General features: G+C 42.2%; 1 protein-coding gene across 7 annotated transcripts in view; it reads right to left on the reverse strand.

Moving 5' to 3' along the window:
- The window catches only part of ANKRD17 (ankyrin repeat domain 17), a 97,065-nt gene that overhangs the window by 43,028 nt on the left and 36,798 nt on the right, over positions 1 to 17,239 (reverse strand). For all 7 annotated transcript variants that reach the window (XM_060282268.2, XM_088655844.1, XM_060282266.2 and 4 more), the window contains exons 2-10: positions 13,672 to 13,825; positions 12,652 to 12,808; positions 10,877 to 11,024; positions 8,378 to 8,525; positions 4,970 to 5,203; positions 3,066 to 3,160; positions 1,421 to 1,658; positions 474 to 665; positions 119 to 228 (exon numbers count right to left, since the gene is read on the reverse strand). In XM_060282268.2, coding sequence (XP_060138251.2) covers positions 119 to 228; positions 474 to 665; positions 1,421 to 1,658; positions 3,066 to 3,160; positions 4,970 to 5,203; positions 8,378 to 8,525; positions 10,877 to 11,024; positions 12,652 to 12,808; positions 13,672 to 13,825 — 1,476 coding nt within the window. The remainder of the gene's footprint in view (positions 1 to 118; positions 229 to 473; positions 666 to 1,420; positions 1,659 to 3,065; positions 3,161 to 4,969; positions 5,204 to 8,377; positions 8,526 to 10,876; positions 11,025 to 12,651; positions 12,809 to 13,671; positions 13,826 to 17,239) is intronic.

Here is a 17,239-nt window from a genome sequence, read left to right on the forward strand (position 1 = left end):
TACTTGGTTATTTGCCAATACTTGGGAGAACTGAGGATCGGGATGGATCAATATAACCAAGTCCAATAGGGTCCTTACACAATGTAAGAAAAGCTCAAAGCTTCTACTGGCAGCTTACCAGATCAGCATCTGCTTGAAGCAACACATCTGCTACATCGGTATGGCCATTCTCACAGGCATATGTCAGCGCTGTGTCTCCTGTTGCTGTTGTTGCATGCACGTTAGCTCCTGAAACAAGTGCAATAAGCTTAGAAAATATGCAAGTGCATCATCCTCCAGCAAGACATTTCATTCACATTTCAAAGTATTAGGGCGCTTTGCTACAATGTTCCAAAGCAACCACTTTACATATATTTGCATGGACTACTAAGACACACACAGCAGGGAAATACAGCCCCATGACGGTACTGCTTTAAGAATGGGTTTTCAATTATAAACACGAACAAATGTGTGCAAAGAGGACAATTCCGTACCTGCAGCTAATAAGTATTTAACTAGCTCCAAGTGACCCTCCTGGGCAGCTTCCATCAAAGGGGTTGAGCAGCCAAGCTCTATATCAGCTCCCGCTTTGATAAGAAAATCAGCCACTTCCAGAAAGCCTCCACAGCATGCTAAAGTTAAGGCAGTTTCTTGGGTCTCTTCTGTCTGGGCATTGATGTTGGCTCCTTCCAGGAAGAAACATACCAATGGAAATTAAGCTTAGAAAACAGCACAGAAAGAGAGACAGTATTTGTACACGGATATCAAGTCTTTTTCAAAACGAATTACTAAATCAATTACAGCAAGATAAATCTTCCTTAGGTTATTGACTGGTAGTTTTTCAGGATCTCATGATGGCCCTTCTTCACAATTACAGTGGTTCCTCTGGTTATGCACTTAATTCGTTCCAGAGGTCCGTTCTTAACCTGAGACCGTTCTTAACCTGAGGTACCACTTTAGCTAATGGGGCCTCCCGCTGCTGCACGATTTCTGTTCTCATCCTGAGGTGAAGTTTTCAACCCAAGGTACTACTTTTGGGTTAGTGGAGTCTGTAATCCGAAGTGTTTGTAACCTGAGGTGTTTGTAACCCGAGGTACCACTGTACGCCAGTATAGGAGTCTGCCAAGAGAATACAGACTTTCTAAGGTGACCTTCTAAGGAAAGTATTTTCTGCTGTGGTTGACATGTGCTCGCTTCGGCAGCACATATATGCTGTGATTGACATGTAAGGTACGTATTAACAGAACTCATGGGAGGGTTGGTGTTCCCTGGAGTCAACATGTTACATTTTGGAGAGGGAGCTTTTATATAATGTGCAGTACAAGTTAAATAGGAAAATTGGGCAAAACAATTCAGTCTTGAAAAGACGCTTCCTAAAATTCAGGATATTTAGAAGTTTTCAGTGCCGCTATTAGTGTACTCGTTATATTGTTACAGTTACCTTGACCTAGGAGTAATGCCACCATCTCCTCATGACCCTCTCGGGCTGCTTCCATCAATGGTGTGTAGCCTTCATCGTTCACCTCTTCCAGGTTAGCCCCTCGCTCTATTAATAAGGCAGCCAGCTCTACGTGTCCACCGCAGGCTGCCAGAGTTAATGGAGATTCGAAGGAATCAGCAGGCATGTTCACTTGAGCACCACTATCAAGGAGTAGCCTTGCAACTTCCACATGCCCATCCTAGAAAGCAAAAACAAACAAACAAATAAATAAAAGGTTAACTACGCGAGCTCTGGGTGAAGAATTTCTTCGTTCCCACTAACTTATTTCACACCACTAAGTGAGGCATTTATACAAAGCTTTTGTAGAGCACGGTGGGCAGACAGCGGCAGGTTCAGGTTTTCAGAAATTATTGTTGGCATCCGTCTGTCTGTCTCAAGAGACAATGGAGTGCACCTCCGGGAGTGAAGTCAACGGGCTGTGTTAGCTGCACCAAGTGACCTCTCTGGGACGCAAGCCTGGGCAGTATATTGTCGAAAACCGCTTAGAAGCCCATATTGTGATATCGGTTTCATAATTTTTGACCTGGTAATATATTGTGAATCATGGTGTGTGTGTGTGTGTGTGTCTCCATGCACACTATGCAAAAATCACAATATTGGAAAATCTGTGAAGCCAGCCAATGCATCTCTCAATTCCTGCAGCTCTTCTTAAAGGGGGAAGCAAATCACAAGAGCAGTTAAACAAAAAAAGCAAGCAATTTTAAAAGCGGGGCCGGGGGGGGGAGGGGAGCTTCAGAGAGCAGTTTATGTAATTGCTTTCTAAAATGACCCCCAACCCCATCCCGTTAAACATTGCTGGACCAGTGTTTAAAAGACTGTGGGAGGAGCTTCAGAGAGCGGTTTCCCAAACTGTTCTCTGAAGTGCTTCCCACCCTCCTTTAAAAGGGGTTGGAGGTTTCTCTGAGCTGTGACGGGATAGAGGAGAAGGGGGGGGAAGTATAAAGGGAAGGGGGTTGGTCAGGTTGAGGGGAAGGAAGTGGCAAAAGGGTGGAGGGTTTGGTAGGGCTGGTAAGTGGAATGAGCAGGGATGGCAGCCCCAAGGATACATATCAACATTTTTTTCTTATTATTTTAAAGCAAAACTGACTGGTCTCCTGCTAAGTTTTGAGTTTCACGCACAGTGAGAATTTAGCTCATGAATTTTAAGCTTAGACCCCCCGCTGTGTTTGTAGTTATATTTCATATTCATGGTTCTTTCTGGGATTGTTTTTTGTTTATGTCTTAGCATCCTGAGTCATGATCAGATGTACACTTATTGTAATATTGCCTTGTCTAACAAGGGCAAAAATTACTTGGGCAGGGAACAGAACTTAGGCAGCACACCTCTACCCAGCCAGTAATAGTCTGAGTCCCACAAACGACTCGTGCTGTGGAAGAGGAATACCTCACTAGCAAAATTTCTGCCTTCAGACAAGATCAACATATGTTGTATGTCATCAGATCAGATGTCTGTCTGTCTGGTGAACAGTGTTGAGGTCAACTCTTCCCCTCCTATCAATTTCGGGAGTACCGGTAGCAGCTTTATACCAAAAATCGAAGCACAAAAGCAGGCTGATATCTGGGCATCATCTACTGTACTTCTTACCATGCATGCCTCCATTAATGCCGTATGCATTTCATCTGTTTTATGCTCCTGGTCTGCACCTGCTTCCAGCAAAAACCTCACCATTTCTAAATGACCTAAAACACACACAAACACACATTTTAATAAAACAAAAAAACAGCAAAGATTTATTGGTATCCACCGATGATTTCAGAAAGATATTATTTTCTTTTTAACGGTCTAACCTGGGAGCACTTTTTTTTGTGGGGGGGCAGCGGAGAGAAAGTGTTCATATTGCTATAAGCCAGGGATGTCCAACAGGTCGATCGCGATTTATTGGTAGAACCCCACTATGTTTTGGTAGATCGCGGTGGATCTCTGGCTCCCTTTCCTCTGCGTTGTTAAATCTGACTCCTGCCCCGCCCCCTCATCCTGCCCTCCATTGTTATTAGAACTCAGGAAGGGAAGACAAGAGTTCCATCTGTGTGGCTGTTTAAATCCATAATGATGTTTTTGTGACTGACTTAACCTCAACCTCCCTAGCCTTCCTCCCCGCCCCCAAAACGGAACTCCCCTCCCCCAAAAAGCCCGCACCTTAACCCCCCAATCTTGAGCTGAACCCCTAAAAGGGGGGCTTTCTTCTGCCCCCGAAAAGCTCAACAACTTTGAGCTGAACCCCTAAAAAATGGGGATAGATCACTGCCAGATTTTAATTCTGAAAGTAGATTGCAGTCTCTTGGGAGTTGGCCACCCCTGCTATAAGCCATGGAGAAACAGCAGAATACAAATCCAAATAAAATCTCTCTTTCTAAAATGTTAATTTCTATTTCCTCTTGAAATTACTAAAATCAAGGGAATGTGGATGAACAATACCCAAAACAGTGGGTTTGTCCATATAGACAATCACTGAAGTGCCGCAATAAAAGTAGCTTTCAAATCTCAAAAATGAAACCAGGAACAAAACCTGGAAAAGTGAAAAAGATTGTATCCAACTATGTCATCCTATCAGCGGAAGGGCTTCTGCCAGTGCAACAGGACTTCTTCTCCCTCTCCTAAAGAAAATCTGCCCTGAAGGATTGGGCAATCCACCAGAACAGATTAGGCCAGGCATAGGCAAACTCCGGCCCTCCAGATGTTTGGGACTACAATTCCTATCATCCCTAGCTAACAGGACCAATGGTCAGGGATGATGGGAATTGTAGTCCCAAACATCTGGAGGGCCGGAGTTTGCCTATGCGTGGATTAGGCTGTGCACAGGGAGATGAGAGGGCACTAACGAGATGACTTCATTGAAAAAAACTAAAAAAAATGACAAAGGAACACAAAGCTTCAAAGTTTCTTCCTTTGTGAGTCTTGCAGAAAATGGTTTTTTATAGCCTCAAATCTTTAGCTGATTTCTTTCCACGGGGCCCTATATTTCACAGCTAAAAATTAAAATATTGTAATTGTAATATTAATTATTGTAATTGTAATTATAATATTAATAATCTGCCTTAGAAGTCCTCCGCTGCTTCAACCTGTTTTCAGCCCTGGAAAGACTGGCACCTCACTCCTTAGCAGAAAAGTACAAAAGTATAGCATGAATACTGAACACTACACAATGTTCAATACAACAGCCCCTGTTATTTTGCAGCATGTTCCGGTACTGAACATGTGTAATTTAAGTAGGTTTTGGGTTTTTTTTAGGGGGGGCTGGGGAGCGGGAGTAATGAAAACTGCTGAACATCAAAAAAAGGTAGGGCTGGATTCTGACGGTTTAGGTCAGAAATTAAAACCATTTACGGTCTCTCTCACTTTATTAGTTTGAACCAAAAGTGCAAAAGCAAATGAGAATTAATATCTCCAAATTCAATCCTAATAACATAAGTTGACTCAGGGGCTTTGCAAGCCCCACAGAAGAGTGGTGTCAGTTTTATCAATGAATGGCTTTAGTTGAGATACTGTACCTTTATAGCAAGCCAGTGTCAGTGCACTTTCCTTAAATTCATTGGAATGTGTATTGATTCCAGCTCCGTTTTCCAGCAGCACTCTGGCAACTTCCACATGCCCAGCGCTCCCTGCCTCCATGAGAGGAGTATGGCCATTTTCGTTATGGTCCTCAATACTAGCACCCGACTCCAACAGGGCTTTGACCACATCTACATAGCCTCCAGCACAGGCATATGTGAGTGCTGTGTTCCCTAATTTCGGAAAAGAAAAATATATTGAAGTCAGTTTGGATAATCTTCTCTTGTCCCCCAAATTCATATTAGCGCTGGCCACTTGCACCTAAATTCACGGAGCTTTCGTGAGAAAAAAGGTGGTCTTGCAGCTAAGAAGCTGAGCTGTGAGACTGGAAATCCTAAATTCCAATCTTTCCGCTCAGTAGCGGTCCAGAGAAAGTCCACTCTCCCTCAGACCTCATCTGAGATAAGGAAATAATACCGTAATAATAATAATAATAATAATAATAATAATAATAATACTGCTGCCAAGAGAGGGAAGGTATGTGAAGCACTTTGAACCCTGCAATACAGTATAAAAGCTGAGTGTTTAATCGTCATTGTGAAAAAACCACTGCCATACAACAAGAGTGTTATCCGGAGGTAACTTCTACGTGACCAAGAATTCTGGATTGAAAAAAGCAACAATAGATCACTAATTCATTGGTGGCAGCAATGGCTCTCCAGTGAGTTTCAGGGTACTAATTATAAGCAATGAAGCCCTTGTCACAGGGACAATCCTGTATTTCTGTCATTCTCAACACGAACTGTGAATAGTCTAGGTGGCCCAGGTTCAAATCCTACCCTGGCCCAAGTCCAAAATCCTCTTGGATAGTGGCACAGCCTTTTGTAAGATACTGCCTTGTACACTGTATATTATTGTGAAAGTCTGACTGATGTTTAAATGAGATGAAGTTTTATTGTTACTGTATTATAAGGGTTTTATTATTGATAATTCTGTTTTAAGCCACCCTGAGCTCTCAGAAAAGTGATTAGTGAATGTTTCCCAGTAATGATAATAAACCGACTCTTGTTTTCATGATCATTTCCCTTTAGAGTAAAGTGGTAGCAGGCATCCCCAAACCTGGCCCTCCAGATGTTTTGGGACTACAATTTCCATCATCCCTGACCACTGGTCCTGTTAGCTAGGAATGATGGGAGCTGTAGTCCCAAAACATCTGGAGGGCCGAGTTTAGGGGTGCCTGGTGGTAAAGTGTATCAAAAATCTTGCCAAGCACATCTTGCCTCAGTCCAACACAAACATTTTGGAAGTGTTTGCTGGAAAAAGAACTAGTTATCAGACATGAAAATTCAGAGGACTAAGAAGAATTAGAGAACACCTTCCAGATAACTGGAGAAGGGTACGCAGAAGGAAAAAATGGCTTCTATCTTCGGGAAAATATGAAATAAGTTGTACCAATGCAACCAAGTTTTCTTCTTTGAAAAAGAAAGCAAGATCAAGTTGAAGGCCTTTAACCTAGTCCCACAAGACATCCTCTCAAGAAAGCTTGAGAAAAGCAGACTAAAGGGAAGCATAACATGAAACGCAACTGGTTGAAACAAAGGGTAACGACAAATGGTCCAATAAGTGGTTTCAATTGTACGTTAAGCTAGAAAAACAGATAACTAGAGACATTTTACTATTTCTCATATGACAGCAAGACAACAGGAAGCAAACTAATCAGTGTGACATGAAGTGAATGCACACATCTCTTATTAAGAAAAACAATGTGAAGCATTATAACTTTTCAGATAAAGAATGTGAATCTGGAGGTTACTGTTAACTCACTGTATGTAAACTATACGAAGAAGTTTGAGCTGGTTTGCTCAAAGTTTGGTTTTGGCTTCTTTTCAAGGTTAGTCTGCAAATGACGTAAAGCCATGACTGTGTGGGATGGGTTTTAATGGGTAGGAGAGGAAATTAATTGCAATTTATCCCTCCATGCCCCCACATGTGTGGGTTAAACAGCGTTTCGAAATCCCATCCTTGGCAGCAAAATTAGAAGTATAGGAATTGGGCTGCAAAGCCTCTTTTCCAGCAAGTTCACCTAACGAAGAAAGCTGGCTTCCCCCTTCTTCCCTGCTTAACAAAGAATCAGACAACAACCTGTAAAGTAAATTTCAAAATAAGATTTACTTACTTTGTATTCATGCAGCAGTTCACAGCAACAGTAGCAGTGAAAACTGTGCAGGCAACATACTTATGTTTACAGTATAATCAGCTTCAGGCATGTGCCTGGAGCTGGAGCAAGCAGAGGCATGTCTGTATCCATCACTGGTCAGAAGAAGAAAGAAGAACAGAAAGTACTCTCTGCTCCTCCCTCTCCAGGAGAAGAGGGGAAATGACACCACACTGAGCCGTCCCTAACAATTGTGTTTCTGTGGTCTGAGTATCTGCCTATCAGAAATACAGCCCCTCCTCATGCTAACTAGCAAGAATATGAACTTGTTAGGTTTGGCTGCTCATTTCCCACATATTGGTTTGTTTCCTCCCTGGCATGGCAGCAGGAATGGGCAATGAGCAACCCAGGAACTTTTGAGCAGTAGCCCCTAGCTCAGGGGTCAGCAACCTTTTTCAGCCTCAGCAACCTCAGACCATGTGGTGGGCCAGACTATATTTTGAAGGGGGGGGAAATGAATGAATTCCTATGCCCTACAAAAAACCCAGAGGTGCATTTTAAATAAAAGCACACATTCTACTCTTGTAAAAACACGCTGATTCCCGCACCGTCCGCGGACCGGACTGAGAAGGTGATTGGGCCGCATCCAGTCCACGGGCCTTAGGTTGCCTACCCCTGCCCTAGCTTGTTGCTCATTCACACTGAGCCACAGATTAAACTAGTGCAAATGGGGCCAGCGTGTACCCTGATGTGATCACATGTCTGTTTTTTTGCGTGCGGTTTTTGCAACAACAAAAAGCAGGAGGGCAATGAATTGAAATTCAAAAGTTGCCAGCATCGGAACCAAAGTTGCCAGCTCTCCAGAGAAACTGCTCATTCCTGCACATTCTTCACATCCCAACTTCACCTGGTTGTTTTGCATTGTTTTCTGCCAATCTTAAAAATGTCTTCTTGACCCAGATGAGGGAGAACAGTGCATCAAATTCCCTTCCCCTTTCTCTGCACTCACTTCTTTTTGAAACACCTCCTTGCTCCAGTGTGGCAAAGTCTCTGTTGCCTGCACTCTACTGCCAACCAATCGCTGCCAAAATTCTTCAGATTGGAGATAACTTAGCACTGAAGAAATTTCCCCAACTGGTATAATATTGAACAGCCAGCAAAATACTGAATTCCTTCGTATAAGAAATGCGGCACAGATTCCAGGTTGCGACACCTTCCATTTACATACATTTAATTGTGACAATTTCATTACCTGTTGAAGACTGTGCATTCACGTCAGCGCCATGAGCTAGCAGCAACTTGACCATTTTGACATGTCCTCCATTAGCAGCAGCCATTAAAGGTGTTACATCTCCTTTGATTCCTCTGTCTTCAACATTTGCATGCATTGCCAGGAGAACCTGTTGACAGAGAGAAAAAAATGGTAAGGTAGAAGGGACTGGTTCAGTTAGGTGCCATTCTTGTGTGCTTACTGTGTCTTATAAAATAATCTGTGCAAGAACTTTCAAGCATAAAATGTACAGTAGGTATATATGGGTTCCATGATCACTGCAGATGGTGACAGCAGTCACTGAATTCAGACGCCAGCTTCTTGGGAGAAAAGCAATGACAAACCTAGACAACATCTTAAAAAGCAGAGACATCACCTTGCCGACAAAGGTGAGTCCTTATGAAGGCATCCGGTACCAGACAGACAGCTCACAGTGGACAGCATGAAGCAGTGAAGAGTCTGGGCTATAACTGCCAAGCAACAAAACTTTTCTTTGGAGAATTTTTGGGGCGGGGGGAGGAAACGTAACTGGAAACTGGCAGAACTAATCAGAAAAAAATAATTTTACAAAAAGGACTGAAAAAGGAATACCCATTTTAAAATGTACCGTGTTTCTCATATTATAAGACATGTCTTATATTTATTTTTTCCTCAAAAAAACACACTATGGCTTATTTTCAAGGGATGTCTTATTTTTTTCCTCCTCCTCCTGCTGCGGCCAGCATTGCTGCTGCGCCTATCACTATGTCTTATTTTCAGGGTATGGCTTATATTCCTTGAATGCTTAAAAATCCTGCTATGGCTTATTTTATGGGTATGTCTTAAAATATGAGAAACAGGGTAATTGTAAAGAAAATAGGAAACAGCATTAAAATGAAATGATTATGTTAAAAATGAAGTCAACCTCCTTAGGATGGAAGAAGGAACTTAATGGGGGCATTAATGGGAGGACTTTAAATAAATAAAGGAAAGAATTTTGAAAAATACAGCTAATGGCAACTTCAATCTGCCACGTAGTGTGCTATCACACAAGCAACCTTGAGCACATTGTTATGTCTTTGCCAATACTGACACTAAGCAGCCCTAGGATACAAACAATGTCTCTTCCCTCCCACACTGCAGATTTGTGGGAAGCAATCGCAGTGGCCTCCACTTGTCCCAGGAGCTCAAGGGCCTATTGCAAGTTTTCAGGACAGGTGGCTGAAATGTTATTGAAGTCTGAAACTTCAAGCAAAGACTAATTATTAAGGTGGAAGAGTTTGTATTTTGGGTTGCAGGGAGATCTACGCTTTCTGCATGTTTTTAATTAACTTAGGGCACCTCAGTTAATTCTCATCTCACTTAAATTCTAGGCCCCATCAAATCGGTTTACAAAATGAAAGCAAAACAAACACAATTAATTAATAAAAGCCAGAAATCGTAATATAACAAACATCCAGCCCACAAATCCAATATAATTTCAGGTCTAAAAAGTAAAGGTAAAGGGACCCCAGACCATTAGGTCCAGTCGTGACCGACTCTGGGGTTGCGCGCTCATCTCACATTATTGGCCGAGGGAGCCGGCGTATAGCTTCCAGGTCATGTGGCCAGCATGACAAAGCCGCTTCTGGCAAACCAGAGCAGCACATGGAAACGTCGTTTACCTTCCCGCTATAGTGGTTCCTATTTATCTACTTGCATTTTGATGTGCTTTCGAACTGCTAGGTTGGCAGGAGCTGGGACCAAGCAACGGGAGCTCACCCCGTCACAGGGATTCAAACCGCCGACCTTCTGATTAGCAAGCCCTAGGCTCAGTGGTTTAGCCCACAGCGCCACCTGGGTCCCTAACCTACTCTAAATGTAGATGACCCTTCTGGCATATCCATTCTTTAACAGGCAGCTGAAGAACATATGGTGGTCAACTGTAGTCTGGATTTGGTGCTCAAAGCAACTTTAATTATTTTATGGAGGCGCTGTGACATCTAATTTAGGGTGTGAGGAAAGAGTTTTGCCGTTTGATTTGAAAGGCAAATCAGAAATGAATTTCTGCATGTATTTCACAGAAGTTATTTTATTGCCATCTTGTACTCATTTGGGAACAGCAAAGAATCCCTGCCCATATGCTCCTTAAAGATTCCACAATGCACATTAGTTTTCCTGTCCTGTCCCCAATCAATGACATCCCAGCATCTGAGTGCACAAAATTTATACCCATGAAGTCCAGATGACTTATTAGAATATGCAGAGAAACTGATTGCTCCAGCCTTCAAAACAATAATCTGGGGGGTATAGTACCAAACAGAACAATTCAGAAGTTGGCTATCCCTGCTCTAAACACCAGTGAGTTTCAATCAGATTATCTCAAAATGACCGATATCATAACCATCTTAAGTGTAAAAATTCAAAATGCCCCCCTCCCCGTTCAAGATGGCTTATGAATCCAGAAAAGTCAAAAGGCCAGTGCTCTGTATTTACTTCCAAAATAGAGCATAAGGTACAAACCTGAGCAAGTTCATAATATCCAGCTGAGCAAGCTAAACAAAGAAGACTTTCCCCTTCTTCAGTGTGCTCATTCACACTTCTCCCTTCAATTAGCAATTTTCGCACAGCATTTACATCACCTTCTGAACAGGCTTCTGCCAAGCTGCGGCTATAAAGAGAGAGAGGAAATTATGGTTATACATCAGTGCTTTGAAGTGGCAGCACTGGGTCCCCATCAAATACAGACCTGGCATGCCACCTGGATACACTGAAATGCAACAGGTAAGCCTTAAAAAGCAAAAGTGAGGATTACTATAGGATACATGGTGGTCATCACAATGCTTGCCCCTGGTTCCTCCAAAATTAGCAATATAACCAGAGTGCTAGGAACTGCCTTTGGGCTCAAGGAACTGGACATCAGGAATGGCTGCATGTCGTGAATTAGGCCTTGTGGGGAAAAAATATGGAGCTAAAAAAATACACTGCCTGACTATGGTTGTAGGTCAACTTTACTCAATCTGTTGCTCTCCAGTAGCTTTTAATTAGAACTCCAATCATCTCTTACCTCTCATAATCTAACATAGTCATTTACACCAAGGTAAATCTGCTGGTGAACTAAGCAATCCACACAAACTTATTAATGGTGAAAAGGGGGGTTACACATGAGGCTTAGAATATATAAGCTACTTGTTAAACTCTATAATGCAAGGATTTTGGCCACCCTCTTTTATTTTAGGTAATATGTATTCAAAGATATGCCACATTAGGAAGGAACATAGGAAGTTCTCTTACACTGAGATAGACCCTTGCTCCATCTAGCTCAGTATTGACTCTACACTGAATGGCAGCAGCTCTCCAGAGTTTCAAGCAGGGGACATTCCAGGCTCTACCTGAAGATGCCTGGGATTGAACCTGGGGCGAATCCTGGTACCGTGCTCCACCACAGAGCTATGGCCCTTCCAACTGTTAACTGTTTAAATCTAGCTCAGGTCAAAGCCTTTCTTAAAGGTTTCCTGCAGGAATTGATCCAAAACACAATCTGAACTTTTAATATTTTTGTCCCAAACAGATTTTGCAGGCACTGAAGAGGCAAATCATAAACTGTACACGAGACAGGGAAATGAAGTCCAATTCGGTTTTTTAGGCAGCACTCATCCACTGGATCGTTCAAGACAAGACAACACACTTTAGCAAAACAAAGCCTTACATTATCTTTTAGGAGGTAAAGGTCTGGTACACAGGAAGACAAAGGAAAAGCTTGAATGAACATCTTGAAAAATATTCACAATAACTAGACCAATACTATTGGCTACAGTCTTGGAATCTTCAACAAATTCTCAGCAATTTGCAGAGTACTTGGAGAGAGAGAGAGACATATTTCACTATGTTTGGTATGAAATATTAATCCTGCCTTTGCTGCTGAGTCCTGTGCAGAGAACTTGGGAAAGAGAAAGGATTGCTCTCTCTCTTCATGCTAGGTTTTGCAGAATGCAGAAGCCATGAAAGATATTTGCCAGAGGACTCAGAGTGGGCCTTGATGGTGACCCCAAACAATGCCTGACTATGAAGACATGCCGAGATTTGTGCACCCCTTCCTCTGGGGGTTCCAAAGTTATTCCAAAGTGCACTGCTTTCTCTTTCTTGAGATCCTTAGTGCCAAATCGGATCAAATAGGAAATAATATTTGTATTAATAATATGGGTAATTTAGCAGACACTTTCATTTCAACCATCGCAGAAACAGAAGGAACAGCTGTCAAGACTGTTAGAACAGGCTCTGGTGAAACAAACACTCACTTGTCCATCTGCCCTGAATTTGCTGTACTTTCAGCCCTCATTCGGGTGAGTGCAGCAGCAGCTTCATCTAACGCACAGCTGACCGAAGACGTCAATCTGCGAAGCACCTCGGGATCTGCAAAGGCTTTTCCATCAGCTGTGGATAATTTACCTATTCCTTTTGTTCCAAGATCAACAAGCCAGTGGATAAGCAGTTTTTTCATGGGAAAGAGAAGAACAAAGACCATTTGAGCCCATACAAAATACTAGCAAAATACTAGTTTTATCCTATCGGGAAAGGGCAACAAACTTTCAGCGGTGGAAATGTAGAGTGAAAATTCACTGGAGATCAATCTTTTGAGGATATTAAAAGTTACTAGTACATTCTTCCTGGCTTCAATGAGTTTATACTTTCTTTTTTCAGGTTACTACTGATAGCTACCAGTCCTCAATTCTGACTTTTGAATCAGAAACCAGAATCTCCACACACTCAAATATGTTTTTATCTTTAATGAGAAAGAAACTGACAGATTGTGTTGATTGTGTTACTACAATCTCTCCTTTTATACAGTGCTTTAAATTTAAAATGCATTTCCAAAGCAGATATCAAATCAATAAACGTAACATTTAAAATATAACAAAAAAAGTCTGTCAACCAAGGTACAGGCAAAAAATAAAACCAGCATTAGCAATTAAATGAATAGAACCTGCTCATAAAACAATATAAAACAGTTCGTGCGAATGTTAAGCGGGTAAAAAACAAGTTTGTACTTTGCTAAAAACCTAAAAACTCAAAAAGGCACTGGCAAATCTAAGGAAATATCTTCATTACACCTTTAGGCGCCAGGCGAAAGCATTTCTCTTCAACCAGGCATTCAGCTGATTAACATTCTATGGCTTTTTTAAGTGTGTTTGTGGGAGAGGGTTATTGGTTTGTTTTATTATGTATTTTGTGTTCTCATTTTGTATTTTTCTGTTGCGAATCACCCTGGGATCTACCAATAAAGAGGGGTACACAAATATAAAAATAATTATAATTACCTGCAGCTTCCAGTAAAGCTTCTAACCTAGCTTGGGTTTCTGGATCTACTGTTCTTAGATCAGCACCATCAGCAGTACTCGACAGCAGCAATTTTGAAGCTGTCTCCAGCATTGGATTTTCCAGGTCATCCTGATCCAAAATAAAGGACTCCACCTAAAAGGAAGGAAAACGTTTAGCACACAGTCAATTTGCAATGCTATGACAAAATCAAAAGACGCTGATGATGTTCTTCAATATCTAATAGGATGTATTATAGTGTGAGAAAAGAGCCTGATGTTGGGAAAGATTGAGGGCACAAGGAGAAGGGGACGACAGAGGACGAGGTGGTTGGACAGTGTTCTCGAAGCTACGAACATGAGTTTGACCAAACTGCGGGAGGCAGTGGAAGATAGGAGTGCCTGGCGTGCTCTGGTCCATGGGGTCACTAAGAGTCGGACACGACTAAACAACTAAACAACAACAATAGTGTGAGAATAAATGGCAATACAAACCATTCCTACAGACTTGCTTCCAAAACATTGGCCTTATTTAGCCATCTGGTCCAAACCCCTGCAATGCAGGAAGATGCAGTTGTCCCTTACAGGGATCAACCCTACAACTGTGGCGTTATTGGAACCACGCTCCAACCAACTGAGCTATATTTATGAAAACAACAAAGTTAACTACAATACAACTTTTTATTTGTCTCTCAATTTATTGGTCTCTTTTGTACTCCTACCTAGAAACACCATGCACAGCTACTTCTGCACCCCCGGCTGACATGCCACTCCATCTCTAGCCTGACAAAAGCTTCACATTAGTCATTGCGAGCAATGATGCAATCAAAGTGTCTTAGATTAAGACTAACTGAGTAACTGTTGGGCGGCTCATCTCATCTTCTGCATTGTTTACTAGCTTATTTACACAATAAGGCACAATGAAGTCCAAATGGGTTTACCATGTAAGGCAAGGATAAATACAGAAATCAGATTCAGAAGCAAGATTCAAACTCGGGGGAAATCCTCAGGGGCAGGTGAGGGGACTACCAATAAGGCATATTTCAATTTTGAAAGCCTACATTAAACACAACACTCCATCCCTTCTCTATTGCCACAATTAGTTCCACTACAAAGGAACATTGCAAAGTAGAAACTATGTAATGTATCATTGTCAATAAGAGGTACTCTTTACATAACATGCTGTTTACTGAAGGCAATTAACAAGAACTACACTTTCCTAAACAACTCTTCAGCAATTAGCCATTTGTAATTATGCTCCATCACTTCATAGTTGAATGGACATCCAATAAAATTACACTATTTACAATATGAACCAAAAGTTCTCCACTTCCCTCAACACATTTTAAAATCCATATACCTGTCAAATTCCCTCCATCCCTAAAATATCATAAATGATTGACATTTGCAGTGGTGCCTCGCTAGACGAAATTAGTTTGTTCCACGGGTCAATCCGTGTAACGAATTTTTCGTCTAGCGAGTCCCAGTTTCCCATAGGAATGCATTGAAACTTAATCAATGCGTTCCTATAGGCTCTGGGGGGACTGACGGCGGCATGCAACGGGGCTTCGGAGAAGGTCTCCAAAGTCCCGTCCGATGCCGGCTGTGTGCAAGGCGGCGGGGGGGAGAAGCTCTCTTCTCCCAGCCACCGCCTTGCCTGCCTCCCCCTACATGGAGTGCAGCTTCGGAGACCTCCAAAGTTGCGCTCCGTGCCGGCTGTGCGCGGTGAGAGGTGGCAGCGGGAGGAGAGCTTCTCCCGCCGCTGCCTCCCGCCTGCCTCCCCCGACATGGAGCGCAACTTCGGAGGTCTCCGAAGCACCGTCTCATGCCGCTGGTGCGCGACGAGGCAGCGGGGGAGAGAAGCGCTGCTTGCCCCCACCTGTCTTCACCGAGCCAAGGGGAAGACAGGCAGGGGCAGCCGCCGCACTGCCGCGTTTTGGCTCCGCCCCCCTGGCAAAGGAGGATTAGCTGTCAGCTTCCTGCGCTGACAGCTGATCTTCCTTTGCCGCTTTCTATGGCTGCGCTTCGTAAGACGAAGCGGCGGCCATAGAAAATTTTGTCGTCTTACAAATGCCTCTCGCAACGCAAAACTCTTTCGTCTAGCGAGTTTTTCATTGTGCAAGGCATTCGTAAAGCGAGGCACCACTGTATTATGAAACACATAAATCTGAGTATTACCTCAACTGGCTGTGTGAAAATAAGACATTTTCTTCATCACAAAGTCTAAGCAACCAGTTCTTTACATTCGTTAGATTTAAATATTTTCATAGTTTTGATGTAAATATTTTTGCAGCCACCAATGTAAGTCAGCAAAGATCAAGTTTTTGTTAAAGAAAGATAACTGAATGCATCTCAACAATTAAACTGCATTTGAGTCCTGAACAGCACAGGAGTGCAGATATAACTTTATACTAGGCTTTCCTTAAGATAAGGCAGATAGAGCACAACACCTGTCATCATCCAAATATTGCCAAACAGTCTCCAAATCTCTATTCCATTGTTCTATGTATGATTATTTACCTTAAGATTGTATAGGAGTTTATACATTTATTCTTGTACCTCTTTCAACTAGACCTGCTGCTGAAATAATAGTAGCTTTCAAAGTTACTCCCAACAAATTTCTATAACATAGAAACTAAGGCCCGGGGGCCAAATCCGGCCCAAACGCCTTCTAAATCCAGCCCGCGGACAGTCCAGGAATCAGCGGGTTCTGACATGAGTAGAATGTGTTTTAAAATGCATCTCTGGGTTCTGTGCAATTGCCATAAAACTTAGAGAACAAGCTGTGCTATCATCATGATTAAGGTCTTAAATGACAACTTCAGGTTATATTTTAGTGAGTAAGATCTAATTTATATATTTTAACTGCTGCTATATCTGCACTGTCCCTGTTATACCGAATTGCTAATTTAAATGTATCCCTATTGTGTTTCATGACTTTCCTGATTTTGTATGTGAGTTGGAACTGGTCTGTGACCGAAATAATAAATTCTATTCTGCATCTCTGGGTTATTTGTGGGGCCTGTCTGGTGTTTTTACATGAGTAAAATGTGTCCTTTTATTTAAAATGCATCTCTGGGTTATTTGTGGGGCACAGGAATTTGTTCATTACCCCAAAAACACAAATATAGTCTGGCCCCCCACAAGGGGGGGGGACAGTGGACTGGCCCCCTGCTGGAAAAGTTTGCTGACCCCTGTTCTATAACATAATGCTTGAAAATACTGAAATAAAGCTGCTCTTTGACACTGCTCATCTGCTGGCATTACCTGGGAATCAATAAATGTTATCATTTCATAAATTTATTGATTGTATTCGAGCCAGCAAAAAAGCAACTATTCCATTTCTTTCCATTGCAAAGTGTCTCCCATGAACCAGAAACTGTAATTGACAAGAGCAGCTATGCAATTATCTGGCAAAACTAGCCCCTTTTGCCTTCACTGGGCTCCCCTTTACAATTCTGCGATGCCAACTACAAAAATTTCAAAACTATTCTTTCTGACTCCTTTAAAAAAATGCTTTTCTATTATATCTTGTCGTCAACACATACTATGTTACAGTCATACATAAAAT

Source organism: Zootoca vivipara, chromosome 12, assembly GCF_965207765.1.
Source record: "Zootoca vivipara chromosome 12, rZooViv2.hap1.1, whole genome shotgun sequence".
Lineage (NCBI taxonomy): Eukaryota > Metazoa > Chordata > Lepidosauria > Squamata > Lacertidae > Zootoca > Zootoca vivipara.